Here is a 27,373-nt window from a genome sequence, read left to right on the forward strand (position 1 = left end):
TTAATTAATTAATTAATATTTTATTTTTGGCTGCGTTGGGTCTTTGTTGCCACGCACGGGCTTTCTCTAGTTGCGGCAACCGGGGGCTACTCTTTGTTGCGGTGCACTGGCTTCTCATTGAGGTGGCTTCTCTTATTGCGGAGCACAGGCTCTAGGCGCATGGGCTTCAGTAGTTGTGGCACACGGGCTCTAGAGTGCAGGCTCAGTAGTCGTGGCTCACGGGCTTAGTTGCTCCACGGCATGTGGGATCTCCCTGGACCAGGGCTCGAACCCGTGTCCCCCGCATTGGCAGGCGTATTCTTAACCACTGTGCCAACAGGGAAGTTCCCTACTTTTAATTTTTTTCCATTTCCCCATTCACCACTCCTTTGGTCCATGCCCTTGTTCTCTCAAACCTGGATTATTGCAATAATTTTCTAACTCACCTCCCTTTCGACTCTCTCCCATAGGGGAATGTACTCCATCTAAGGCCTAGTCAGGTGCCAACTCCACAATCACCCTCCTGTGATCTCACCTCCTGTGACTGCACCTTAGCTAAATGGGCCCCTCCTTCCTTTGCACTTAGAAAACATTTGGCTTGCATCCCTTGCATGACTCTCATCACACACTCCACTGTTTTTTTTTTGTTTTGTTTTTTGTTTTTGTTTTTTTTTTTGCTGTACGCAGGCCTCTCACTGTTGTGGCCTCTCCCGTTGCGGAGCACAGGCTCTGGACGCGCAGGCTCAGCAGCCATGGCTCACGGGCCTAGCCGCTTCGCGGCATGTGGGATCTTCCCAGACCGGGGTACGAACCCGTGTACCCTGCATCGGCAGGCGGACTCTCAACCACTGCGCCACCAGGGAAGCCCTCCACTGTTTTTATTTGTGTACATGTCGGCTTCCCTACTAGATGAAAGCCATTGAAAGCAGAAGCCAAGCCTTATCTAACTTATCTTCCCAACACAATATGCAATATACAGTGTCTTACACCAACATGCCTTTGATGTATATTAGTAAAATGTATGAAGGCAAATATGGGTCAAAAAGAGCATAGATATATCCTTGGAGAAGACAGATGCATTCATGGAAATAGAGCAAAGGTTTCTCTCTGGTGAAAACTCTAAATGTCCTAGGGAATAGGTATGTCTCTAGACAGCCAGATGTGTCCTGAGAGGACAAGTGTGTCTCAGAGAATAAACAGATATGTTCTAGAAGCATATAGGCATATATCTGTGGAACAGACAGGCACGTCCCAGGAAGTGGATATTCATGTACTCAGGGAGGCTTACATTTCAACAAGGAGAGGAGAGTTCCTAAAGAGGTGCCAGGTGCCACAAGGAATAAACGGGTGTCTTTTTGAAGAACCAAGTTATGCTCTAGACATTTTTGATGACCTGGCAGGTTTGTCCCATGGAGAACTGGAGGTGAAGTTTCCATGGGGAGAACTGGGCCTCACCATCCAGGGAACATATAGGAGTGTCCATATACAGAAATGTGGATCGCTAGGTATGTCCCTAAGAAGTGGGAAAGGGAGCATAGGTATGGCTCAAGAAGCTAACAGAAGCATCCAGTGAAGAACGAGTGGTTGCTATGGGGATGACAGGTCTCTGATCACAGGGTTCAGTTTTGAGCTTCTTCCAGGCCACGTCCATCTTCTGATTGTTAGCTTTAGTGGACACCAGGGGGCAGTGTGTGGCCAGGCTGCAGGCCACACCCACCCAGGGTCCAGGACAATGTAGGATGAGGGCCAAGGACCTGGAGGAGAAGTCCTGTGGCGAGTCTAGTAGAGGAAGCCCCCACTGCCTTTGCCCTCAATCCTGAGGTCCTTAGGGATGGACTCCTGTTGGTCAGATCAGAGCTCCTATTCCCAGGCCCTGGGAGGAAACTGAGGCATCAGGAAAGGGAAAATTCAGGGCTCCCGGGTGGCACCCCCTTCCTTCTTGCAGGAGCCACGGCAAAGTGTCCTCCCTCATCCCACCCCCCTCACCTCCCCGGCTGCTCTCCAGACCGGAAGGGAGTCTCTTCCTGCACGTTTCCTGGAGCTGGGTTTGGATAGACGCAGGAAAGGCCTGGCCTTGAGAGAAGGAAGTATATGGGTGTGGCCTTCGGGTGGGGGAAGGGGTGGTGGGGGGCAGGTAAGTGAACAAAACAGTGGGCCTATCCAGATTCTTCCAGCTCTGCTGCTCAGAACAGAGGCCCTGTGGGAATGGCAGAGACTCTGGGAAGGACACAGGCCCCACTGGGATAGGGAGGGGAACAGTGTACAAAAAAAAACAGTTTTATTTTGAAGATTACAGAACTTGAGCCTTGACCCCACCCAGCTTCCATTTCCACTGATCTAAGGATCTGCAGTTGGGGTAGGAGTGAGAGAAGGAAGTAGGGAGGGGAGGGGAGAGACCTGCAGAGGAAAGGAGTAAGATGGCGGCTGAAGAGCTCACGCCACCCTAGGTCTGGGCTTCACTGTCTTTACTCCTCCACACCACAAGGGTGACAAGAAAGGGGATGAGGCAGATGGGGGCTATGATCATGGCCAGGAGCACATCCTCTGGGGGGTCTGAGAAGGGGGGCTGCCCCAGGGAGCAGTTGGCAAAGTGGATCTGGTGAGTCTCAAAGATGATCTGTTCTGCCCAGGGATTGGGGAAGCCCAGGCCAAACTCTTCTGCATTCCTTTCCAAGCAGTCTCGAAGGATGCTGTAAGGCCTGGGGACAGGAGAGGACTAGAGTGAGGGAAGGGTTGGGCCCAAAAAGAGGACTGTCCCACACTTACTCAAGGCCCACAAAGAGCAAGCCCTAGCCCTGGCCCAAGCCGCCCTCCAGCACTGCCCCTACCTGCTAATGAGTGCCCAGTCACACCAATCCTTTTCGATAGAGTCCATGTGAACCTTATAATCATCCCAGCAACGTAGGACATTTGTCTCATACTTCTCCTCCACTGTTTTCCCTGTGGGCAGAGATGCTGCACGTTGACCACACCCCTACGCCACCCTCCAAGCCCTCTGGTCCAGGCACTTCCATTGAGGAACCACTGTTCCTGTCTTCAAATATGGGAACTACCCGGAGAGCCTCAGAAGCCTTCCCAAGCAAGACAGTCCTGGCTGCGGAGAGAGTCTCAGCTCAGGAAAAATTTAATGTCTTCCATGTGCCCAGCACTACCCCGCCTGGCAAGAACTTCCACATACACTTTTTCTGGGATCTTCTAATCCACCTGTGAGGTGGGCCAGCTCAGAGCCGGCTGGAGGCTTTGTGGGATGAGAGGTAGACCACAAGGAACCCCAAGAGAGAACAGAGCATAACTTAGGGGCACCAGTTGGGTTTGGGGCCTGGCTTGTGAGAAAGGGACACTCCCCACAGACCTCTCTTCTCCTTGCCCTGGGCCACCCTCCCACAGCTGCTGGGTACTCACCTTCTGACTTTAAGACGTCTGGGGTGGGAAGAAGTTGAGCCAGGGACTCCTGGGGCTTCAGGACAGCTGTGGGCAGAAAAGGGGCAGGGAGACGGGATGCTGGGGATCTGGAGCCTGGAGGAAGGGGTGTGTGGGTTGGGGGCTGAGACCCTTGGAAGTCAGGGCTACGCTCAGAAAAAAAAAGGGAAGCAATCCAGGCCCCCACGGGATGCCTCAGTGCCCAGAAGAGAGGGGCTGCACCAATTCATTCCCACTCACATCCAAACCCCTCCCTCCTCGCCAGCTCCAGACGTCCCAAGACCTCTCTGTGGGACCCGGGCACGCCAGCTTTTCCCCAGTGGGAAGCAGCTCGCGCTGCGCCCTCACCGTGGTGGGGCCAGGGACCGTCCAAAGAGCAGCGCTGTCCGCATCCGCACCCCGGGGCCCGTTCCGGTCTTGGCCGTCCAGCCCGTCTCCCCTCCAGGGCCTCCCGCGCCTCCCGCCCGGGCCTCGGGGCGCTGCGCTTACCGCCCAGCAGCAGGAGGAGGCGGAGCGCTGCCGGTCGCCCGGCGCCGGTCGCGGGGAGCCGCGGGCCGCCGGCAGCGCGCTCCGCCCGGAGCGAGGCCATCGCGCGGCGAACAGGCGAGGAGGAGCGGCGGCGCTGAGCCGGTCCCGGGCGGGGGCGCCTATATCCCCGTCCCAAGCCGCAGGAAGCCGCGCCGCTTCCTCGCAGGGGCTGGGACGGCTGCGGCCACGTGGGGGGCGGGGGCGACGCCCGGGGCCGGCGGGCTGGAGGGGGAGTCGCTGCCCCACCCGGCCCTGGCGCCCGCCGCTCCCTCCGCCTGGCCGACGTTGGCTCACCCTTTCTGCTAGCTCACCCTGCGGGGCTGGACAGCTCCCCTCGTAACCCCAGAACCGGCATCCATTTCCTGGGCTCGGCTGCGTGGCGCCCAGGACTCGTCGGGGTCTCTGAGCCTCCGCTCCCCGAACTCTAGCAACTCCTTCCCTTCCTCCGCGAGGCGGCGGGGGCGTGGGGGGGGGGCGGGTAGCGAAAAGAGGGAGGGGTTTGGGAGCTCAGAGGGCCTCTGAACGCTGCCGTTTCTAAGGCTGGGGGTTGGGGCTGTCCGGGGCCGTGGGGGAAGGGGCCCGTGGAGCTCGACTCAGAGTTCCCTTTCCTTGGGAACACCCACTGATGTCAGCCCGCCTGCCAAAATCGAGGAGGAGGAGGAGAAGAGGGAGCCAGACCTTCAGAGTGTGGAGAAGGCCTGGGGATAGAGGTAGAGGGGAAAGCAAAGTCCGAATACCTTGCCTTCGAGGCACCCCCTGGGGCCTAGACCCACGAACCAGATTGAGTGCAGTGGCAAAAGTAAGACTGCTCCATTCCCAAGAAGAAGGTGGCCACAACTCCTCAGGGCCAAGGTTGTGAAAAGGGAAGGTTTAGAACCTACAATGTGTGACTTCATTCAGGAGGTGGGTACATTATTTACAGAGGAAGAAGCTAAAGCCCAGGGGAAAGTGCCCAGGACTTGAGCTCAGAAGCTCTGAGTCCTAATTCCATCTTCCCATTTTCCAGCTATATAGCCTGGAATGACCTCAGTTACCTTCATGAATTCTCAGATTCCTCCCATGTGAAACAGGGACGTTACCCTCCTCACTAATCTGTAGTGAGAGTGACACTTGTGAAAGGGCACTGCGCTCACTTAGGCAGATGCTGGTTTCCTTTCCTAAGGACTTGCCTAAAGCCACACAGCTGAGAAACAGCAAGGCTGAGCATGGGGCCCCAGCGGCCCTGACTTCTGCCACACCACAGCTGTCTCTGTGTCCTGAGCCAGAGCTTTGTAGGCCTGAAGCAGCCGAGGATCCCAGGAGCTGATTTGGCCATGACGTTCAACTCCAGACACAGCTGTCAGCACCGAACTTTCCTAAATTACTCCCAGACACTGACCCTTGGACTCAGCTGCTGCTGTTGTCCCAGTTTACTGACTCCTTCCCACCACAAATTATCTTGCACCATCTCTCTTCAAATCTTCATCTCGGGGTCCTAGGCTCTTAAATCATGGCCACTGATAACCCGTTGTTCCTCCATAGCTAGGATCAAGAGGTTGCTTTAGCAAGGCATCCAGAGGGAGAAGGGAATTGGCCCACTTGGCATGAACCCCCAAGCCTTCCTGGTGAGGGTCATCTTCTGCAACGGGCAGAAAAGAGCCAGGCTGCCTTGGAGTCACTTCAGGCCAGGGACAAACTCCGTTCCTTCCCTCCCACCTGTGATTGCCCTTTTCAAGAAGGAAACATGGGGGCTTCCCTGGTGGCGCAGCGGTTGAGGGTCCGCCTGCCGAGGCAGGGGACGCGGGTTTGTGCCCCGGTCCGGGAGGATCCCATATGCTGCGGAGCGGCTGGGCCTGTGAGCCATGGCCGCTGAGCCTGCGCGTCCAGAGCCTGTGCTCCGCAACGGGAGAGGCCACGACAGTGAGAGGCCCGCGTACCGCAAAAAAAAAAAAAAGAAGGAAACATGGTCAAGAGGGAGATTTCTAGGTGATAAGATGGGAGGAGGAAGCAAGGAGGGGCAGAAAGCAAAATCAGCCATTTCCACTGGCCAGAGGCACCTGAGCCCACAGTGGGTAAAGACTAGGGTTGGGATCAAGATTAAAGTTGACAAAAACAAATGCTGGGTTTTAAATAAGGCAGTATGGTATAATGGATAAAAACAAACAAACATTGGTTAGGATTCTGAAGGCAGGTTTTGCCTCTGTCTTGCTGTGTAACCTTAGGTAGGCCATTTCACATCTTTGGAGCTCAACATTTTCATATATAAAATATATATTTGAAGCTCAACATTTTCATATATAAAATATATATTTTATATATTTCATATATAAAATATATAAAACATTTCATATATAAAATAAAATTATATATATATAATTATATATTTTCATATATAAAAAGCAAAAGGGAAAATACAAGTGACTTGGTAGAAAGCGGTATTTTAGCCTAGAGTTGGAGTTAAGCTTGCATCATGAGGTGGAGACCTCTAAAGGAGAGCTTGTTGTAATCCTCCCTGAACTTGGGAGTTCAAACCTGTTGGAGAATCTGTAAATTTCCTCCCCTCCTGATTTTCCTCTTCTCACTTTTCCTAGCCAGTTGGATGTTTGGCTGTTTTCATTTGACCCCTGGGGGCATCCTGGTAACTGCCGGTCTGCTGCTATGGGGGTCCTTTGGGACTGAACGGGGACTAGAGACCTCACCTTTTCCAAGTTGCCATAGGAAATAGTCCCATGATCTGCAGCAAGGGGCCAGAGAAGGGCTTCATTAGGGACAGGGGCTGGCTCTTTCATGGGAAGTCGTATTTTCCACCCCTGAGGGCCGTTACCTTTCCTTTCTGAGCCTGTTTCTGCTTTAAAATATATACTTTTTGCTCTAAAGACATACTTTTTAATTGCAAGTAATACATAAGTATATACTCATTGCAGAATACTTAAACACAGAAAACGTTATAACCCCATTCCTTTCTCACCTCCCCCAGGTATTTTGGACCTAAAAAAAGCATAAATGGGAATTAATATCCTTGTTCAGCGACTTTTTAAAAATTAGTAATGTCTTGGGTCATCTTTCCATGATACCATATACAGATGTGCCTCTTTCCTTTTAACTGCAGTGTAGTATTGTCTTCAGTCTTTTTTCCTTATATCTAGTAGCGTCTAGGCTTTGAGTTTCCTACACAATCCCTTATTCCTCTGTCCTTAGCCCACTCCCACCCCCCAGGGCTTGGGAAGAGAGGGATCTGGTTCTGATCCAGCTGGACATTGACCTGAGATTTCTGGCCTCAACCTATATTGACTTCTCCTGGGCAGGGATCTTACTGCCATGTAAATTTCCCTTCTTATTAGGGGCCAAAGGTCATCCTGCCTGGAGCAGGGGGAGAGGTAACTTGATCCTAAGGAGGAGTGCCACTTCGAATCCTCAGCCTTCCCCCTATGCACACAGACAAGTCCAGAACAACATAGGGGGAGTCAGAAGCACTGGGGGCCTCCTACACAATGAAATTACATGCAGAGCATCCCGGAATTCGCTTTTCTACTGCATAGAGACAATCATACATGCTGGCCTTTTCCACAGCTGTCTGCAAAATAAAGAGCAGAGCACAGGAGAAGGTGTGGGGGAGAGCCAGGGTCAGGGAAGCCTGAAGTTCTGGCTGGGGACAGCTAATCTTTCTAATCTGGAGAGAGGAGACAGGCTTCTTCAGAGGGCAGGGAGGCAGCAGCGAGAACCAGAAGAGCTACAGCCAGGGAGCCAGCTGGCTAAGGGAGGGAAGACAAAGGGGTAGGGACACAACTACTCCGTCTCTCCCCAGCCTCCTCATCTCCAGGGTGCTGGCGTGAGGAGCCTGACCACCTCTCACAGGGAAGAATGGTTATTGGAGAAAACGCTGGCTCTCTTATAATATCTATAAGTTATATGTAAAAAGCAGAGAAAATTGTCAAGCCATGTTCCTCATCAACTGCTGGGGACTTAATAGTAGCTACATTTATTGAACAATTACTATGTGCTGCAGAGTGTGTTCCCTGACACATATGCTGAGTGATTTCCAAGCATTTCTTAAAACTTCACCACCATAACATCAGAATTATCTTGTCCATGGGTGAAATGGGGAAAACAGGAGTGATTTTCTCAAGGTCCCAGAGGAAGTAATTGGCAAAGCCAGGATATGAACCCAGGACCGTTTGATGCTAAGCTTCAGGTCTTAACCATTAGATTTATCACCTCCCTCTCACTCCAGATCAGAACATTGATTCTTTACTGAGTCTTGAAGGGAGGGGAGAAGGGTAGAGAGTTTCTTCCAGGACCAGATGGGCCCCTCCAGAAATAAGAAGATCCTGTTTCACCCAACTCTGTACACACAACCTCCTCCCTGCTTCCTTCCCTGACCAAGGCTGGACCATGACATCACATGGTGGAGGCTGTTTTTCTGAAAAGAACCCAGGCCAGATTTATAAGAATGACGTTCAGACAGTGTGACTGAAGAGGACCATGGCCAAGAGACCACAGCACACACCCAGCAGTGCTGAGAACACTGCTGGTCCCTCGGCACCTGGGGCTGACTCATGGTTGCTGTCAGGACCCAATGCCAGATGCCAGGATTGCTTTCACCCTTCTTCCATTCCTTAGGACTGTCCTCTGAAACCATCCCCAGGAATCCTTCTACCCCTCCCCAGCACCCCAGAAGTCTAGGTGTTGTGTAACATGGGGATGCCCTGAGGGAGCCAAGCAGTATGCTCAGTGCTTCACACAAATTGTTTCACTTAAAAATCACAACTCAGGGAATTCCCTGGTGGTCCAGTGGTTAAGGCTACACGTTTCCACTGCAGGGGGCATGGGTCCGATCCCTGGTTGGGGAGCTAAGATCCCACATGCCTTGTGGCGTGGCCAAAACAACAAAAACCACCACCACCACCATCAAAAAAACCCTCACAACTCCATTATAGTAGGTACCATAGCAACCCACTTTACAAAGGAGGAAACTGAGGCTAAGAAAGGTTAACACCTGATGGAAGTCAACCTGCTATCCAACCTGTAGACAGAAGGTCACTTATGTGACCTTGTGCAAGTTACTTAACCCCTTTGAGCTTGCCTGTTTTCTTACCTGCAGAAATGGGGTTACTAGCATGTATCTCACTGAGCAGTAGCGATGAAGCGTGTTAAAGCATTTGGCCCGATGTCTGGCACTAGGAAGCATGCAATAAATGGTAGTTACTATCATAACGTGTACCACATATAGTTATGCAACTCTGTTTCCAAGATATTCTGGGATCCTTCCCATTTCATAATTTTGGTTGTTTTCATTACACAACACTCTTTATTGAAAAGAGTACAGGCTTTGGAGTCAGATAGTCCTAGCCTGGGTTTGAATTCCAGCCCTCCTACTTACCAGTCATGTGGCCATGGCCAATGTTGTCAGTCTCCCTGAGCCTCAGTGTTCTTCTCTGTAAAACAGGGATAAAAGTACCTACCCCCAGGCATCTTGCAAGGATTGTACGAGATGAGGTAGGTTCACCTACAATCCAATAGTTAACGAATATGTGAATGCTAAAAGCAATTTGTTAAATGTATAAAGAAATGTGATTTATTTTTGGTTCTTTCCATACAATGTCGTGCATGGAATCTGTAGATTATGTATTATACTTTTCTTTCTCCAGAAGAGTTTCCATAGCCTTATATCTCATCCTAGCTGCAGTGGGGTGCAAAGGGCCGTAGTATCAGCAGCATGGGACCCTGCGGATAAGCCAGGGAAGAAAGAAGGGGGAGTCACAGAACCAAGGGGAACTCCCCTTTCCTGTCTGGCTAGGATTTGTTTGTCTTTCATACAGGCTGTGCCCTGCTGATATGGGGGTCTGTCCAGTGTCCAGCTTTGATTGGCATCTCTAGTACAGAGGAAGTAAGGAGCCCCTTGTCTATTAGGAACTGTTTTCCTCTGAACTTGCAGAGGAGAGTCCCAAACACATTTCTCTTCCTGGCACCGCCAGTGAAAGGAAAAAACCATGGAGAAAATCCAGACTTGTGATTCAGAGCTAGAAGACCTCAGAGAATAGAGGAGGTAGAGTGGAACGGTTTAGAGGGTAGGTTTGGAGTCAGAATGATGGGGCCCAAATCCTGGCCCCGCCATTTACCAGCTGGCTGACCTTGGCCAAGTTCCAGAATCTCTTTAAGCCCTGGTTCCCTCAGTTGTAAAGTGAGCGTAAGAATATTGCTGACTTCATATGGAACGAGATGACCTACTGTAAAGCACTTAGCACAATGCCAGGCACATACTGAGTGGTCAGTATTTGAAGGCTATTATTGTCTTTCTACTTCTGCAGTTTTACAGTTGAGGGCCCTGATGGCCAGGAAGGAAGCACAGCTCATTAGCTGTCCACCCGATCAGAGCTACTTCCCAGGCAGCGCCGTGCCAAGAGCGTGTCCCGTGGGATCAAGGCCCTGCATTCACTGTGCCAAGAGAGTGAGAATGGGCAGCACCACCCTAGCTGTGGCGTTGGAGCTTTCCCAGTATGTGCAAAGCAAGGCCTGAATCCCACCAAATAATCCCCCAAAGTAATTCTCCTTCCTGCTGGAATTATTTATTTTGTAATTAACAAAAGCTAAGGAGGCCCTTTCTAATATTTTGGCTTGGAGGTTCAGAGTTTAAACTTCTGAGAGCCCTGGACAAGGGTTTATTGTGGGCCTGTTCTTACTTGCTGAATTGAATGCATTATGATCCCTAAGCAACTAGGGGTCAGGAGATAAGTACCTGAGGCGGAAAGCTGGGTTTTTGAGATTAGAAGACAAAATGTCCAGGAGTGGAGAGGCTTCAAAAATCGAGCCATGTTTCCAGGCTCAGTAATGTCCAGACCTCAACTTGCTCTGGAGCTGCCTTTGCTCTAAGTGTTCAGGGAGGGGTCTGGCACCTCAGCTGGTCCCGTCAAGGCCTGGGCAGCAGCTTGTTTCTGGTGACCTTCATGCAGGCTTTGAGGCTGTGCTTTGTTTTGTTTGCTTGTTTGTTTCTCCGCAGCAGGGTGGCCTTTCCCTGCTTCTGGGTGGGAAATGGGGGAGGAGGGAAGATGGGTTGCTCCCATCTCTACAACTGTGTTTACATTTCCCTGTCAGGGACTGTCTGGGGCCCAACGGTTCCTCAATCCTCTGTGTCCCTTCAGAGAAAAGCTATTTGATATCCCTGTGGGCTTTACAAGGGAGGGGCAGAATGAGCAGAGGGGTTACCGTGGAAGGGAGGAAAGTTGGAAGGGAGGAAGGAACAGTACAGAAAGCCCTGTTTGAATTCTGGGAAGCATCAGCTCCCTCCCTTTCTACTAGTGGCCTGAAGACCAGCAGGGGACAAAAGTACACTTAGAACTTGCCTGCCCCAGAAGAAACAGAACACGTGACATGTCATTTCTAATCACCGGGTGGAACAAAATCTTGCTTGTGATGGGGTTGTGAGTGCACAGAGCAGAACAGTCTTCCCTGAGGCTTCTTTGGGGCCAGTGGTCAGAGATACAGCATGGTAAAGCCAATAAGATCATGCTAAAATACATGCAAATTAAAAAGGATTTAAGAAAATGGTCAAGTAAATAATGCTCTTCTTCTCCAGGGAGCAAGTTGAGCTGGTATTAATCAGTATATTAGTGTTGCTGGACTCTCGGCCAAGCCCAGGAGGATGGCTGCCAAGGCAAATCAGGCATCAGGTTTCAGAAATTAAACACATTATTTTATTTTTCCACAATAGGGAACTTTGAGGAAAAAAAAAAAAAGTCCTATTAGGCTACTCAGCACACTTTGTCCAGTTTCCTTCAGCCCCAGAGGCCTCCAATTTAAGAGCAAGATGAGCAACTGGAAGCCAGGAGTGACACAGTTATTCCTTTCTCCTATTAACTGCCTGGGGGTGGGGCTGGGAGGAGTGGGGCAGGGGTGATGGTACTGTTTTTCAAAGGTCTAGTAGCTGACCACTTGCCAACAGTTTTTCTACGAATTTATAGGGCAAAGACGTAAAGGGTTGGAAAAGAAAAAGTTAGAGGAAGAGCTGGCCAAAGATTGGCTGATAGCGTCTCATGGACCATGGTCAGCTAAGAAGGAGCCTGGTCTCAGGAAAAACTCTCTCCCATCAGAGAGGGAGAGAGGAACCAATTGGCAGACAAATTTTCCCCAAGAACCCCACACTTACTGGTGATGTGGAAAGTTGGTTTTATAATCCTCTAGTGAACAAGGATAACTAAACCCTGGGTTTAGTCCTATGTCTAACATTGTGATGGATATCAGAGAGGTAGACAGCCTGGTAGCGAGTATAAAGTGGTAATGGAGTTGAAGCTGGGGGAGATCCTGGGGGGCTGGCAGGAGGAGGTGGAGCTTGAGCTGCATTGTACACTCTGATATGTACAGATATATCCCCTCTCCTTCCTTCCTTTCCAACTCAAAATATTTTTGTAACCATATTTTCTTTGTTATCACAGAATGTCTTTGTATCTCTCCTCTTGTCACTTGGCATACTTCCTGAAAACCAAGTGGTCCACTTCCATGGTGCTAGTTAACAACAATAAGCTGATGGTTCTCAGACTGCTCTCCAGTCTCAGTCCTGACATTCAGATCTTCTGAACATCTCTCCTTAGATAACCCAGATTCTTTTTTTTTTTAACCTGCTGGCTGTCCCCTTCCCCCCCTTTTAAACCCATATTCTTTTTTTTTTTTTTTTTTTTTTTTTTTGCGGTATGCGGGCCTCTCACTGTTGTGGCCTCTCCCGTTGCGGAGTACAGGCTCCGGACGTGTAGGCTCAGCGGCCATGGCTCACGGGCCCGGCCGCTCCGCGGCATCTGGGATCTTCCTGGACCAGGGCATGAACCCGTGTCCCCTGCATCGGCAGGCGGACTCTCAACCACTGCGCCACCAGGGAAGCCCTAAACCCATATTCTTTATTTCAACAATTATTTATGTAGTGTAATGGTTCTCAAACTCGGTTACACAGTGGAATCACCTGGGATGCTCTGAGAATTCTTGAAGCCCAAGCCAAACCCCAGACCAATGTATCAGGCTCTCTGAAGGTGGGAGGAAGAAATCAGTAGTTATTAAAACTCCCCAGGTGATTTCAATGTGAACCAAATTTGAGAACCACTGGTCTAGAAAGCATTTGGAATGGAAAGGAACATCATTGAAAATTGCCAAGTATTAAGGAATATTTGCCTTGATTTTCTTGTGAATTGGATATAAGCAAGAGGAAAACAGAGAAGTCAAAGGTTCTGATATAAGGAAAAGAACACTAAATCTGCAATCCAGAGACCCGAGTTTAAGATCTGACAGAACAGTTTTTCATCTGTGTGAGGCAAGTCTTTTAACTCCTTTACACCAGAATAGCCTCGTGTGTAAAACTGAAATCCTTCCTACCTACTTCATAGAGTTGTTATGAAAATTATTTGAAGAAAAAAATGATTATAGGCTTTTAAATTATGTCTGTGGAGACAAATTTAAGGTAATGTTATTTTGTATTTTAAGTTTTAACTTTATATTTTGAAATAATTTCAGATTTACAAAAGAGTTACAAGTGGTAGAGAGTTCCTCTATGCCCTGGAGCCAACTTCCTCAAATGTTGAAGAAATGCGATTGCCGAAACCAGGAATTAAGATGGAAAAAATACTATTAACTAATCTACAGACCTTATTCTAATGTCATCAGTTATCCCACTGGTGTGCTTTTTCTGGACAAGGATCCAAGCCAGGATCACACATTACATTTAGTTGTCATGTCTGCTCAGTCTCCTCTAATCTGGACAGTTCCTCACCCTTTGCCTTTTTTAACCTTGACATTTTTGAAGATACTGGCTAGTTATTGTGTAAACTGCCCCTTATTTTGGATTTGTCTGATGCTTCCTCATGATTAACTCAGCTTATGCATTTTTTTCAAGACAACTATGTAAGTGATTTTGTACCCTTCTCATTGCATCATATTGAGAGGTACCTAGTAAGAATATCTCTCAGCACTAGTAATGTTAACTTTGATCACTTGGTCAAGGTGATGTCTGCCAGATTTCTCCCCTGTAAAGTTACTCTTTTTCCTTTGGTAACTTACAGGTATCTTGTGAGAAGATACTTTGACTCAAGGCAACTGATTTGAATCTAAGTGACTGAGAAAACTATTGACAGAAATAGGGCAGTCCGGTGTAAATAAAGCAAGAATGATAACTTAGAGCCCATAGACGGGCGTTTGGGGGTATTTGTAGATGTGAAGGATCTGTAATGAAGGGGTTCCAGGTTGGTTTCAAATTATGAAGTGAGGCATGTCACTAGCGTGTGGGGATGATGCAACTACTGGATAAAGTCTTAAAGATATTAATGGCTCCGGGAGGTTTCCCAAGAGCCCTTCCTGTCCCCTGACAGCGCCGCCTTGGAAACCGTCGGGATCGGGTTGCACCACCTCGGACTCCCGAGTTTGGGGTATTGGCGCCAAACCGCAGAAGTGCGAAGAAGGATATGCCCAGCCGGCCTGACCAGCGGTCGCGGGCAACGCAGTGCGCACGCGCCGGGAGGAGGCGCGGGGCGGGGCCGCGGCGTGGGGGCGGGGCCGCGGTGCGCAGGCGCCCTAGCGGCAAGTCCCTGCGGCTCAGGATGGAGGATGAGTGAGTAAACAATCCTGGGCCCGGCGGTGGGGCCGGGCCTCCGCACCTTGCCACCCGGGGCCTGAGGGAGGGAGAGTCGAAGGGGTCAGAGAACTGGAAGGAAGCGGAGGAGCACACTATCTGCCTGGCGGGGGGTAGCGGGGCGCCCACTCCCCGTTCCGAAGGCTGGGGAAAGGGGGCAGCGGGGCGAGAGAACCCCCGGCGAGAACCGCGTCTGCGGCGGGGAGGGCGGTGTGTCGGGGAGGAGGAGCGGCGGGGGCGGGCCCGGGGACGGGGAATCCCGTTGGAGGGCGGGGTGGGGTGGGCGGGAGCCCCAGCGCCGGGAGGGCGTGGGTGGGCGGTGGCACCTGCGGGGGCCCTTAGCGAGGTGGGCTCCCGGGGACCTGGGGCAGTGCACGGGAAGGACCAGACAAGGGGGCTCAGCGTGCGATGACTTTGGGGGTGTTGAGGAAGCGGTGGCAATAAAAACAGGGTGAGGCGAGTGAGGCTCCTAAGGAGCAAAATGGAAAGGGGAGCTCACTGTTGGGGTCGAGCCGGTGCCGCGTGCCTCCTTTGGGTTTGCGCACTAGGCGCCCAGCTAGCCTCCCCCTAGTCCCAGCCCTGAGTAAGAGGCTTCTCTCCAAATTTGGTCTCGCGCCAATCCCTGCCCACCCCAGAATTCTCTTGGGGATCAAATAATGTAAGGGAAAGAGCCTTGAAGCAAGGCAAGGTGGTGTATTTGGGACATGCCTGTTAGGAAATGTGGGACAAACTTATTTAGGTAAAAAGCGACTACTGAGAAATTGTTTCGGGGGCGGGGAGGGGAAGGAAGGTGGAAGGATGTTCGTGCCGCCGATGGAAATATTGAGAGTGGGCTTTTCATAGGTGAAATATGGGATTGTTAATAGAGTCGCCTAGGTATCGAGTCTAGGGCTACAGGGGTGAGGATGGGGGCTAAGAGCCGAGGTAGCCGAACCACTGGGTGCGTGCGAAGATGGCCTTGAAAGTGTAGGTCTTTTCTTCCGCGTTTGCTGCCATGACGCCTTTGAAGAGAAAAATCCCCCACCCGGTGCTTTTAAGTTTAGGAAACTTGAAAGACGTTTCCAGCCGGAGAAGGTGCTAACTCCATCAGAGGTTTCTGTGAGAGCTTGTCTATTTTAAGCCTTGGAAACCCCAGGGCTGGGATGTGTGGCATTGATAAAGGAGATTACTTAATTGCGTAGAAGAAATTATTAGGAGATAAAGTACTTAAAACACACACACACACATTTATAATAGAGGAAAGGATCATCTGTAAAGATGTAATAATACTGTTATTGTCAGGGTGTATGCTGAGTGTGTACAGACAGTGTGAATTAATTCTCCCAGGGCAGAGATGTTGGTTTGTTTTATTCACTGATGCACTTTAAGCACTAAAACACTACGAAGCACACAGTAGGTGCTCAATACATGTTTGTGGAATAAATAAGTAGTGGGACGATCTCTGGGACTGGGAGTTGGGAGATCTGGATCCTAGTTCTTCCACTAACTGGCAGAGTACTTATAGGCCAATCACGGAACTCGACGCCAGGGCACAGCTTTAAAACTTACTGAGGTGGAAATGACTTTTTCATTATGGTGTTACTTTATTTATTATTATTTTTAAAATAAATTTATTTATTTATTATTTATTTTTGGCTGCGTTGGGTCTTCGTTGCTGCGTGCCGGCTTTCTCTAGTTGCGGCGAGCGGGGGCTACTCTTCGTCGCGGTGCTCAGGCTTCTCATTGTGGTGGCTTCTCTTGTTGTGGAACACCAGCTCTAGGCACGCGGGCTTCAGTAGTTGTGGCACGTGGGCTCAGTAGTTGTGGCTCACGGGCTCTAGAGCGCAGGCTCAGTAGTTGTGACACCTGGGCTTAGTTGCTCCGTGGCATGTGGGATCTTCCCGGACCAGGGCTCGAACCCGTGTCCTGTGCTTTAGCAGGCGGATTCTTTTTTTTAATTATTTTTTTAAAAATAATTTATTTAATTTATTTTATTTTTGGCTGCCTTGGGTCTTGGTTGCTGCGCGCAGGCTTTCTCTAGTTGTGGTGAGCGGGGGCTACTCTTCATTGTGGTGTGCAGGCTTCTCATTGCGGTGGCTTCTCTTGTTGCGGATCACAGTCTCTAGGTGCACAGGCTTCAGTAGTTGTGGCTTACGGGTTCTAGAGAGCAGGCTCAGAAGTTGTGGTGCACGGGCTTAGTCGCTCCATGGCATGTGAGATCTTCCCCGACCAGGGCTCGAACCCATGTCCCCTGCATTGGCAGGTGGATTCTTAACCACTGCACCACCAGAGAAGTCTGGTGTTACTTTAATTCTCTTTGAAACAGCACTAGAATAAGGAGCCTAGGATTAAAAATGAAATTTTATTCCCAAGAAGACTTTCATGAGAAGGGAAAAGGGGAGAAAATGTAGTTGGTTGGACTTGTTTCTCTTATACTTGCCTTTGAATTAGCATGCCTTTTAAAACCATTTAAAGTATTATTTATGTCTCTTTAATTCTTGAGATCTGAAACCTGGCTTCCTTAGTTCTCCAGGTAGCAATTCCTGCCCTTGATTTGTGCCTTATGTGAAAATTGTAACAATTTATTTCACTAAGTATATCTTTTTCCTGTCTTGTACTAACTTTAAAAAGTCTCTACTTTGTTGACTAGCTACTTCCCAAAGAAGGTTTGAGGCAGCAATACTAAAAACACATTACATTTCTACAAAGGATAGTTAACTACAGAGAAAGAGAAAAAAACAGGACGGAGGAGCTGAATAGGCATTTTTCCAATGGAGACAAACTGATGGCCAACAGGCACGTGAAAAGATGCTCGTCATCACTGATCATCAGGGAAATAAATACAAGTAAAAACCTCAGTGAGATACCACCTCACACCTGTTAGAATGACTTTTACCAAAAAAGACAAGAGATAACAAATGCTGGTGAGAATGTGGAGAAAAGGGAACCTTGGTGCACTGTTGGTGGGAATGTACATTGGTACAGTCACTATGGAAAACAGTATGGAGGTTCCTCAGAAAATTAAAAATAAAACTGCCATACAGTCCATCAATTCCGCCTCTGGGTATTTATCTGAAGAAAATGAAAACACTAATTCAAGAAGATATTTGCCTCCAGTGTTCAAAGCAGCATTATTTACAATAGCCAAGATATAGGAACAACCTAAGTGTCCATCAGCAGATGAATGGATAACATATGAGATACATACACACTCACACACACATACACAGAATATTACTCAGCCATAAAATTTTTGCCATTTGGGGACTTCCCTGGTGGTCCAGTGGTTAAGAATCCACCTTCCAGGGGCTTCCCTGGTGGTGCAGTGCTTAAGAATCTGCCTGCCAATGCAGGGGACACGGGTTCGAGCCCTGGCCCGGGAAGATCCCACATGCCGTGGAGCAACTAAACCTGTGCGCCACAACTACTGAGCCTGCGCTCTAGAGCCTGCGTGCCACAACTACTGAAGCCCGCACGCCTAGAGCCCCTGCTCTGCAATAAGACAAGAAACCACAGTGAGAAGCCCGCGCACCACAACGAAGAGTAGCTCCCGCTTGCCGCAACTAGAGAAAGCCCGCTCACAGCAATGAAGACCCAACACAGGCAAAAATAAAAACAAATAAATAAATTAAAAAAAAAATCCTCCTTCCAATGCAGGGGACGTAGGTTCGATCCCTGGTCAGGGAACTAAGATCCCACATGCTGAGGAGCAGCTAAGTACACACGCCGCAGCTACTGAGCCCTCGTGCCACAACTAGAGAGAAGCCCGTGCACTGCAATAAAAGATCCCGCCTTCTGCAACTAAGACCCGACACAGCCATAAATAAATATTTAAAGAAAAAAAATTTTTTTTTGCCATTTGCAACAACATGGATGGACCTGGAGGACATTATGCTTCTTGAAGTCAGACAGAAAAAGACAAATACTATATGTTTTCTTTTATATGTGAAATCTAAAAGATAAAACAAAAGAACAAAATTTTTAAAAATAAAAATATGTTGAGAAAGATGAAGAGAATTATATCAGATTAAGATTGAGGGAGAGGGTTTTAAAAGGAAAAACTTCTTTTAGAGAACACCTCCATTCCAGAAAGTCCCTGGTTTTGTTTGTCTTTAATTTGTCCAAACTGTGTATTGGGCTCTTTCCTGGCCTCTTTAGTCCAACAGACTGTCAATGGGGACTTCAGTCCTCCAAAACATAAAGTCAAGAGTTCCTCAATGGGTAGAGTTCAGTGCCTCTGATGTGTTGTGTTCTCTGACACACTTGCCCTAATATTTTGATTCAAAATGGAATAACTAAAAAGTCTTGTTTTACTGAATGATAATGAGCAGTCTATATATATATATTTTTGTTGTTGTTGTTGTTGTTGTTTTGGCCAAGCCATGCGGCTTATGGGATTTTAGTTCCCCAACCAGGGATCGACCCCGGGCCCTTGGCAGTGAGAGCATGGAGTCCTAACCACTGGAATTCCCAGCAGTCAATAAATATTAAGCTTTATGCTAGTGTAATGCAGAACCAGCCAAGGTAGGATTCTAGCCTATTAGGAAGTTCCTTTAACTCTTCTGAATCAGTGTTGTACGTCCTAAGAGCCAGCGTTTGGGTCTCATAAAAACTAATCCTGCTTTGGTATTTATCACCATTGTCTCAAGTGCACGTGACCTGATTCTTTTAATAAAGCAACACTAGAAAATATTAATGCTATAATTTTATTTTAAATAAGAATTCAGGGGCTTCCCTGGTGGCGCAGTGGTTGAGAGTCCGCCTGCCGATGCAGGGGACACGGGTTCGTGCCCCGGTCCGGGAAGATCCCACATGCCGCGGAGCGGCTAGACCCGTGAGCCATGGCCGCTGAGCCTGCGCGTCTGGAGCCTGTGCTCCGCAACGGGAGAGGCCACAGCAGTGAGAGGCCCGCGTACCACACACACAAAAAAAGAATTCAGTGTCGCAACTTCTTGTTAGTAAGGTTCTTTCTGTGTGTATAGTGCCCAGAAACTCAGTGAGTTTTCATAAAAGTACATAGTCATATAACCTTCACCACAAGCAAGGTATAGAACATTTTCATCATCTCAAAAATCTCCTTTATGCTTCTTTCCAGAAACATTCTAGTAGAATGTCATGTAAGTGGAATCATAAAGTATGAAGTTTTTTGTGTCTGAATTCTTTCGCTTAGCATAATGCTTTTGCGATATATTTTGCATATACAGGAACTGTTTGTTCCTTTTTATTGCTGAGTAGTATTCCATTGTACGTATACACTGCACTTTGTATACATTCACCAATCCATAGATATTTGTGTTATTTCCACTTTTTGGCTGTTACGAATAAAGATGCTCTGAACGTTTGTGTACAGGTCTTTATGTACATATGTTTTCATTTCCCTTGGATAAATAATTAGAAATTGTGTGCCAGGTTTTACGGTAAGTATATATTTAACTTTATTAAAAAAAAAAAAAAAACTGGCGGGACTTCCCAGTGGTCCAGTGGTTAAGAATCCGCCTTCCAATGCAGGGGATGTGGGTTCGATCCCTGGTCGGGGAACTAAGATCCCACATGCCACAGGGCAACTAAGCCCACATGCTGCAACTACTGAGCCCATGCGCCAATACTAGAGAGGCCATGCGCTCTGGAGCCTGCGTACCACAACTAGAGAGAAACTGGAGAGAAGCCCGCGTGCTGCAACAAAAGATCCCACGTGCCGCAACTAAGACCCAATGCAGCCAAAAAAATTAAAAAGAATAATAATTAAAAAAAAAAACCTGGCAAACTTTTCCAAAGAGGCTGTACCAGGGAATTCCCCAGTACAGCCAAGTTTAGTCGTTAAGACTCTGCACTTTCATTACTGAGGATGCGGGTTTGATCCCTGGTCTGGGAACTAAGATCCCACAAGCCACGCAGTACGGCCAAAAAAATCATAATAATAAAAATAAAGTAAAAAAAATAATGTTGCAAAGTGGCTGTACCACTTTGCATTCCCACCAGCAATGTATGAGGATTCCAGTTGTTCCACATCCTTACCAGCAATTAGTATTATAACTCTTTTTAATATTAGCCATTCTTGTGGTTGTATAATAGTTACGTCAATGTGGTTTTAATTTGCATTTCCTTAATGACTAATGATGTTGAGCATCTTTTTGTGTGCTTATCTGCCATTCCTGTATCTTTTTTGGTGAAGTATCTGTTCAAATTTTTATTTTTTATTCTTTTTTAAATCTATGGCTGTGTTGGGTCTTCGTTGCTGTGCGCAGGCTTTCTCTAGTTGCCGCGAGTGGGGGCTACTCTTTGTTGCAGCTCACAGGCTTCTCATTGCGGTGGCTTCTCTTGTTGCGGAGCACCGGCTCTAGGCGCGTGGGCTTCGGTAGTTGTGGCTCGTGGGCTTTAGAGCACAGGCTCAGTAGTTGTGGCACACGGGCTTAGTTGCTCCACGGCATGTGGGATCTTCCCAGACCAGGGCTCAAACCTGTGTCCCCTGCATTGGCAGACGGATTCTTAACCACTGTGCAACCAGGGAAGCCCTCTGTTCAAATTTTTTGCCCACTTTTTATTGGATTCTTTATTTTATTGAGTTGCAGGAGTTATTTAGATGAAGACTTATTTTTAAACTTCTTGACCATAATAGCATATTTTGGAGTTTATTCTCAATGTATAGGTGAATGTAATGAAAAGCTCTTAGCTTAGTACTTAACTGGAATATAAATAGTGTTTTGTGTATATAAGTAACTAAATAACAGATCTAGTAAAATTTAAAGTATTTTTTGTGTGCCACTTCCTTTGCCTAAGATGAATGGACCCATTTCTCCAAATCTGTTCTAGTGAATGCTGAGTTTTTTGTTTGTTTGCTTTTTTTTTTATATGTAATCTTGGAAGTGATAGCTGTTGTTAATGTCCAGATGCTGTGAAAACCCATCCTATGGCTGTGTTTCAGGTGTTTATTTTAATCAAACTTATCTGTTCCAAACAGTATGTTTCATCTTCCTCATTCACTTTGTGGGGATTGGCCAACTGCCAAATAAACTTTTTGAGACACCGAAAACACATTAAAAAGCCAAGCAAAATAAATATTGACCCATGGTCACATGAGATTCAAATATCACTTAAATTGTAAAAGGAGGAAGCATGGCTTATTATACATTATGATTGGTTAAAACGCAGTGACATTTTCATGTACATGTGTGTACTGCTCTGGCCAAATAAAGCACTTGAGTAAAATTAGAAATAGTGGGGCTTCCCTGTTGGCGCAGTGGTTAAGAATCCACCTGCTAATGCAGGGACACGGGTTCATCAAGTCCTGGTCCGGGAAGATCCCACATGCCACAAAGCAACTAAGCCCGTGTGCCACAACTACTGAGCCTGTGCTCTGGAGCCCGCAAGGCACAACTACTGAGCCCACGTGCCACAACTACTGAAGCCCGTGTGCCTAGAGCCTGTGCTCCGCACCAAGAAGCCACCGCAATGAGAAGCCCGCACACCGCAACGAAGAGTAGCCCCCGCTTGACGCAACTAAAGAAAGCCCGCGTGCAGCAACGAAGACCCAATGCAGCCAAATAAATAAATAGAAATAGTGCCATTAATTATTAGACTATTGTGGTGTGCTCACAGTCATCTCTTTTGGCAGACTGTAGGAGATCACATTTCAGCTATAACTCCTTTTATAATAAAAATAGTGATGTTTTCCTGTGGCCATCTCCTCTAAGAAATCTACACACACACACACACACGCACGCACGCACGCACGCACGCACCCTAGCAGCTGTGGATTCTTTTCTTTTCCATTACTTGGCCTCCATTTTTACCCTTTTTTCTTTCTTTCTTTCTTCTCCTTTTTTTTGTTTCTGAAAAGTTTTATGTAAATAAGGGTTTAAATACAATACATAACATTAAAACTGAAGGAAAAAAAACAGTTTGTTACTTCACGTGGCATTGGGCAGCTGTTGCTAGTAAGTTGCGAGCTCTACAGCTACATGACTGATACATCGGTTTGAAATTTGTTCCCTTGTCAAAAGTTTAACTCTGATAGAAGGTTGGCCTCACATTCTAGTTTGGACATCGATCAGCTAGGATATGTCTGGTCAAAAAGACCTTGGTGGCAAGCCAGATGTCCTGTCACCTCAATAGAAGGAAGGTGGCTGCTCTAAGCTCTGCCCACCTGGTCACGTTGGAGATACCACGGGATCTTTCCCCTGATGATCAGAGACTCCCTCTAGCAGTACAGCTGCCGTCGCTGCCTCACCCCATCCTCCACTCTCAGCTTCACCGAGGGCTGTTCAGGTGGCGACATTCTCTTAGGGCAGGGAACTCTGTAGAGGGGTTGCTGAGGAGCTTCTGGCCAGACATAGCCGCCTGTGATCTTGGGGCTCTGGACTTGGCTGAAACATCACCGTTATTGCTTTGTTTCAGGCCGGACACTGCCAGGTGCCTACTGCTTGACCTCTGTTTAAATGAGGGACTTCAAGACTAGACAGCATGGCTCTTTTCAGTTTATTGCATGAAAGAGTTACACTAGTCCAAGTTAAAAGCAGACCCCAAATGGTTACATTACACAAGCTGTGAGGTTTTTAAACTTGTGACAAGGGACAGAAGGAAAATTCTACTCATTGCAATGAAATCCTCACTTAAGCTTCAGTGAGCCAGGAGCACTTAAAACCCATGAACCTTCAGCTGATCGTCCTTAGCCAGTCCAATCTCTACGAGGAACTGGCATATGTTCTTGCGCTGGTCACCCTGTAGCTGAATTACTTCTCCATATTCTGGACGCTCAATTACAGTTCCATCGCAGGCAAATTTCTTCTGAAACGCCGTCACTAGTTTCTTTTTATCGTAATCATCAGCTATCCCTTGGACAGTAGTAAGGGTCTTCCTGCCATTTCTCTGTTAAATTCTTAGATGGCTATAATCCTCAGCGGCAGCAGGAAGCAAGGAAGCAGATCATCACCCGTACTGGCATCAGCAAAGGGGTCGAAAGAGTGGAGGTTCTGGATAGTGGACATACCATATGATTCCTTTTCCTTGGTGGAAACGACCTGCACCTGCGTAAGACAGAAGACGGCGGGTTGGGGGGACGGAGCGTCAGGAAGCGAGGGGGCTCGAGGGGAGGCTGCTGAGTCCTCGGCTGCGGCTCAATGACTGGGACCCTTTCCTTCCTTCCTTCCTTCCTTCCTTCCTTCCTTTTTCTCTCTCTCTTTCTCTCTCTCCCCCCCTCTCCCTCTCTCTCTCTTTCCTTTTCTTTTTTTTGGCTGTGCTGCATGGCTTGCACGATCTTAGTTCCCCGACCAGGGATTGAACCCCAGGCCCTTGGCAGTGAAAATGCAGAGTCCTAACCACTGACCACCAGGGGATTCCTCGTCTCCAGTTTTAAATGGATGGAGCAACCTACCTTAAGCTTACTGTTTCAAAAAGGGAAATGAGTGGGAGTTCCCCCGTGGGCCAGCGGTTAAGACTCCACGCACCCAATGCAGGGGACCTGGGTTCGATCTCTGGTTAGGGAACTAGATCCCGCATGCTGCAACTAAGGCCCAACGCAGCCAAACAAACAAATAAATATATATATATATTTTTTTTTAGAAGGGGAGGGCTTCCCTGGTGGCGCAATGGTTGAGAGTCTGCCTGCCGATGCAGGGGACACGGGTTCGTGCCCCAGTCCGGGAAGATCCCACATGCCGCGGAGCGCTAGGCTAGGCCCGTGAGCCATGGCCGCTGAGCCTGCGCTCTGCAACGGGAGAGGCCACAACAGTGAGAGGGCCGCGTAACGCAAAAAAAAAAAAAAAAAAAAAAAAAGAAAAAGGGAGGCTTCCCTGGTGGCGCGGTGGTTATGAATCCGCCTGCCAATGCAGGGGACACAGGTTCGAGCCCTGGTCAGGGAAGATCCCACATGCCTCGGAGCAACTAAGCCCATGTGCCACAACTACTGAGCCTGCACTGTAGAGCCCAAGAGCCACAACTACTGAAGCCCACGCGCCTAGAGCCCGTGCTCCGCAGCAAGAGAAGCCACCACAATGAGAAGCCCACGCACGGCAACAAAGAGTAGCCCCCACTCACCGCAGCTAAAGAAAGCTTGCACGCAGCAATGAAGACCCAACGCAGCCAAAAATAAAGAAATTTATGAAAAAATTTAAAAAAATGAAAAAAAGGGGAAAATGAGTTCCAAAGGGAATGGGAGAGGGATTGCAGTACAAAACCAATTGTTTGGGTCATGTGGGTCTCGATAAGGGTAACCTAAGGTTTCTTAGGGAGGCATTTTGTCCTAGATTTGAATCATTTTTTCATTTCCTAAAGCAGATTATTATTAAGCTTGTTCAGGGCAGAAATTATATGAGCAACTGCTTAATATTACATGTGAGCAGGGTGTATGTTCTTAAATGGTTTTTTCATTCTAAAAAAGAGTCCCTCTTTTGGTCCCCATTCCATAGAGGCATGAGAAGTACTTAAAAGATGTAGGAAGAAGAGAGATGCTGTAATTTATAGGAGAGAACTTCAGGTCTGCTTAATTTTTGTTATAACCCAGCACCGTAGTACCTTAGCTTCTGGGATTCAAATTCTTAGGTTATGGTATTGTCGTTGTTAAATTCCCTTCCGCCAGAGAGATAATATTTAACTCACAGAGAATTCTGTTTTTAAGAGCTTGAATCACTTGATTGCTTTAACAGTAAACACAGTGAGTCTGTCTGCTTCTTTGCTATTCTGTCCTTACTTCATTTATCCTTTAAGTTTAACATAGCATTACACCAATCCGTCTGGTTCTTTAAATGAAGCATTCAGATATAGTCCTCTTGAAGTCCAGTAGCATGAGATATAATTATGATCTGGTGGTGGCATATGTGTGACAGTGGGTTAAATTTTGCTGTTTTCTTGTCTGTGCTGTCATTTCTTATGGGTGAAAACAGGTAATTTAAAAATGCTTCTAGGGGACTTCCCTGGCGGTCCAGTGGTTAAACCTCTGCACTTCCGCTGCAAGGGACACAAGTTCGATCCCTGGTCGGGGAACTAAGATCCCACATGCCGCACGATGCAGACAAATAAATAAATAAAATGCTTCTAAACTTTAGTTTCTGTTTCAAATTTTGGCTCTTCATAGCTCCTTGTAATGTTTTTAGAAATGTAGAATGTTAGGTGAAATAAATAGGCTTCGTTCTCCAGGAAACCTAAGTAGTTGATGTAGAATGAAAACATAACCTTGCAGATTTTATTGAATTTTTACATGCACTTAATATTTGTTCTTTCTCTAAAATATTAATTTTTGGACCTGCTGGCTGAGCCTAGAAATTGGTGCAGAAAAGCACACTTGGTAATTGTGAGAATATATTTGTATGTATGACTGGAAGGATAGAATTCAATAAAATAAAGCACACTTCTCAAATGGCATCAAGTATTATTAGGACCTGACTTATATGCAGATATAGTGGTAGCAGAGACCTCAAAGTCTTCATAGTTCTTAGGGAGCATCCTACTGAGGGAATCAGGGTCTAAACATGCTCCACTGACTTGAAACCACTGTCTGTTCTCTTTTGAAAAGCTGAACATTTGTTTGGCCTTTGTGTCTTGCCATTCCTCTGAAGAACAGAAGACACCTGTAAAACTATACCCTTTGCCCTGCATTCTACGAGGTAGGTAGAGTGTGGTACAATAAGTACTTCTTTAAAACTGTGAACCTTAATTCAAACACTGCCCCCCCAAAAAAGTGATTTGCAATGTTATTTGATTTGCAATGTTATATTTCCATGTGTCTTGATTTGGAGATAAGATTATGCTGTTGTCATATCTGACCTTTATTGCTAGGCATGTGGTAGATTTAGGCAGTTTGGCGGGTGTAGTTTTATCCTGTGGGTGGATCTTTCCACGAAGCTCTTTGATATTAACTTAGTTCTTGCTAAACATTTCTCTTAATAAGGTAGTGGGTAGACTTCCAAATTTCCAAGTAATCCAAGTTCCTAAATATCTGTGAAAGAACTTCTTGAGAGCTAAATTAAAAACAAGGTACCACAGGAGGACAGAGGCTAAGCTTGTGGGTAATCAGACCAGAAATTGCTGGTATGAAATCTTTTCTTAATTGGAAGTTTCTGTTGAACTCATAGATTTGGGTTCTTTAAGCTTACGTTTTTATGACTAAACGTAACGGGAATGAAAGCATAATTGACCATGTTTATTTGAATTTGTGGAATGCTTCATTTCCAGGCAGTTGAATGCTATTTGTCATCTCTGCCTCTCTTTGATTACAGCAAAATGGATATACCAAACCCCCCAACTTCCAAATGTATCACTTACTGGAAGAGGAAAGTTAAATCTGAATACATGCGACTTCGGCAACTTAAACGGCTTCAGGCGAATATGGGTGCAAAGGTAAAAATACTTCTTAACTGAAAGGTTATGTAATTTAAAATATTGATCCAATATGGAGGGGTTGGATTTCTTTTTTCTTAGTCTTCTCTTGAAATCCTAACAGTTTTTTCTTTGGCTCTGCTAGGCTCTGTATGTAGCAAATTTTGCAAAAGTTCAGGAAAAAACCCAGATCCTCAATGAAGAATGGAAGAAGCTTCGTGTCCAACCTGTTCAGTTGATGAAGCCTGTGAGTGGGCATCCTTTTCTCAAAAAGGTACTTCCAGTGTCTAAGCTCAGCCTTCCTCTCTTCCTTGAACTTAAGGGTTTTTTTCTGTATTTGTGATATTAGAAAATAAGGATAATGGATACAGCTACTGTAGTCATCTTTGAATAACTGGGATGGTAATTGTTCTCCTCAGTTAATGAGTATAATCATGAGTTTTTCATAGAAAAATAAGACGTTTACTGTCTACCATCCTGGGCTCTGTGTACAAGCTTCAAAGCAGCCTTTTTTGTGTCTTGTTTGGCACCTCCACTACTTTGAAATTGGGAAAGGAATGCCGTGGATAATGGATA

General features: G+C 47.2%; 2 protein-coding genes and 1 pseudogene across 2 annotated transcripts in view; 1 reads left to right on the forward strand and 2 right to left on the reverse strand.

The window, feature by feature from the left end:
* Positions 1–2,240: 2,240 nt before the first annotated feature.
* RAMP2 (receptor activity modifying protein 2) lies at positions 2,241–4,089 on the reverse strand. Its single transcript, XM_059998562.2, has 4 exons — positions 3,889–4,089; positions 3,382–3,447; positions 2,808–2,919; positions 2,241–2,678 (listed from the first exon to the last, which is right to left on the reverse strand). The coding sequence occupies exons 1-4, from the start codon at positions 3,986–3,988 to the stop codon at positions 2,423–2,425; spliced, it is 534 nt and encodes a 177-aa protein (XP_059854545.1). The 5' UTR covers positions 3,989–4,089; the 3' UTR covers positions 2,241–2,422.
* Positions 4,090–14,450: 10,361 nt separating this feature from the next.
* Positions 14,451–27,373, forward strand: part of EZH1 (enhancer of zeste 1 polycomb repressive complex 2 subunit) — a 31,644-nt gene continuing 18,721 nt past the window's right edge. Inside the window, exons 1-4 of the mRNA XM_059998258.1 lie at positions 14,451–14,488; positions 25,995–26,085; positions 26,698–26,818; positions 26,943–27,071. Coding sequence (XP_059854241.1) covers positions 26,702–26,818; positions 26,943–27,071 — 246 coding nt within the window. The 5' untranslated portion in view covers positions 14,451–14,488; positions 25,995–26,085; positions 26,698–26,701. The remainder of the gene's footprint in view (positions 14,489–25,994; positions 26,086–26,697; positions 26,819–26,942; positions 27,072–27,373) is intronic.
* On the reverse strand, positions 22,386–23,472 carry LOC132415038 (eukaryotic translation initiation factor 1 pseudogene; annotated as a pseudogene).

The sequence above is a fragment of the Delphinus delphis genome, chromosome 19 (genome assembly GCF_949987515.2).
Source record: "Delphinus delphis chromosome 19, mDelDel1.2, whole genome shotgun sequence".
Classification (NCBI taxonomy): domain Eukaryota; kingdom Metazoa; phylum Chordata; class Mammalia; order Artiodactyla; family Delphinidae; genus Delphinus; species Delphinus delphis.

Excerpts from the sequence above, each read along its gene's own strand:
- RAMP2 (XM_059998562.2), bottom strand. The coding sequence starts at position 3,988 with ATGGCCTCGCTCCGGGCGGAGCGCGCTGCCGGCGGCCCGCGGCTCCCC. Across the intron at positions 3,448-3,888 it reads CCTCCTCCTGCTGCTGGGCG|CTGTCCTGAAGCCCCAGGAG; the intron begins GTAAGCGCAGCG and ends TTCTGCCCACAG. Across the intron at positions 2,679-2,807 it reads GACTGGGCACTCATTAGCAG|GCCTTACAGCATCCTTCGAG; the intron begins GTAGGGGCAGTG and ends TCCTGTCCCCAG.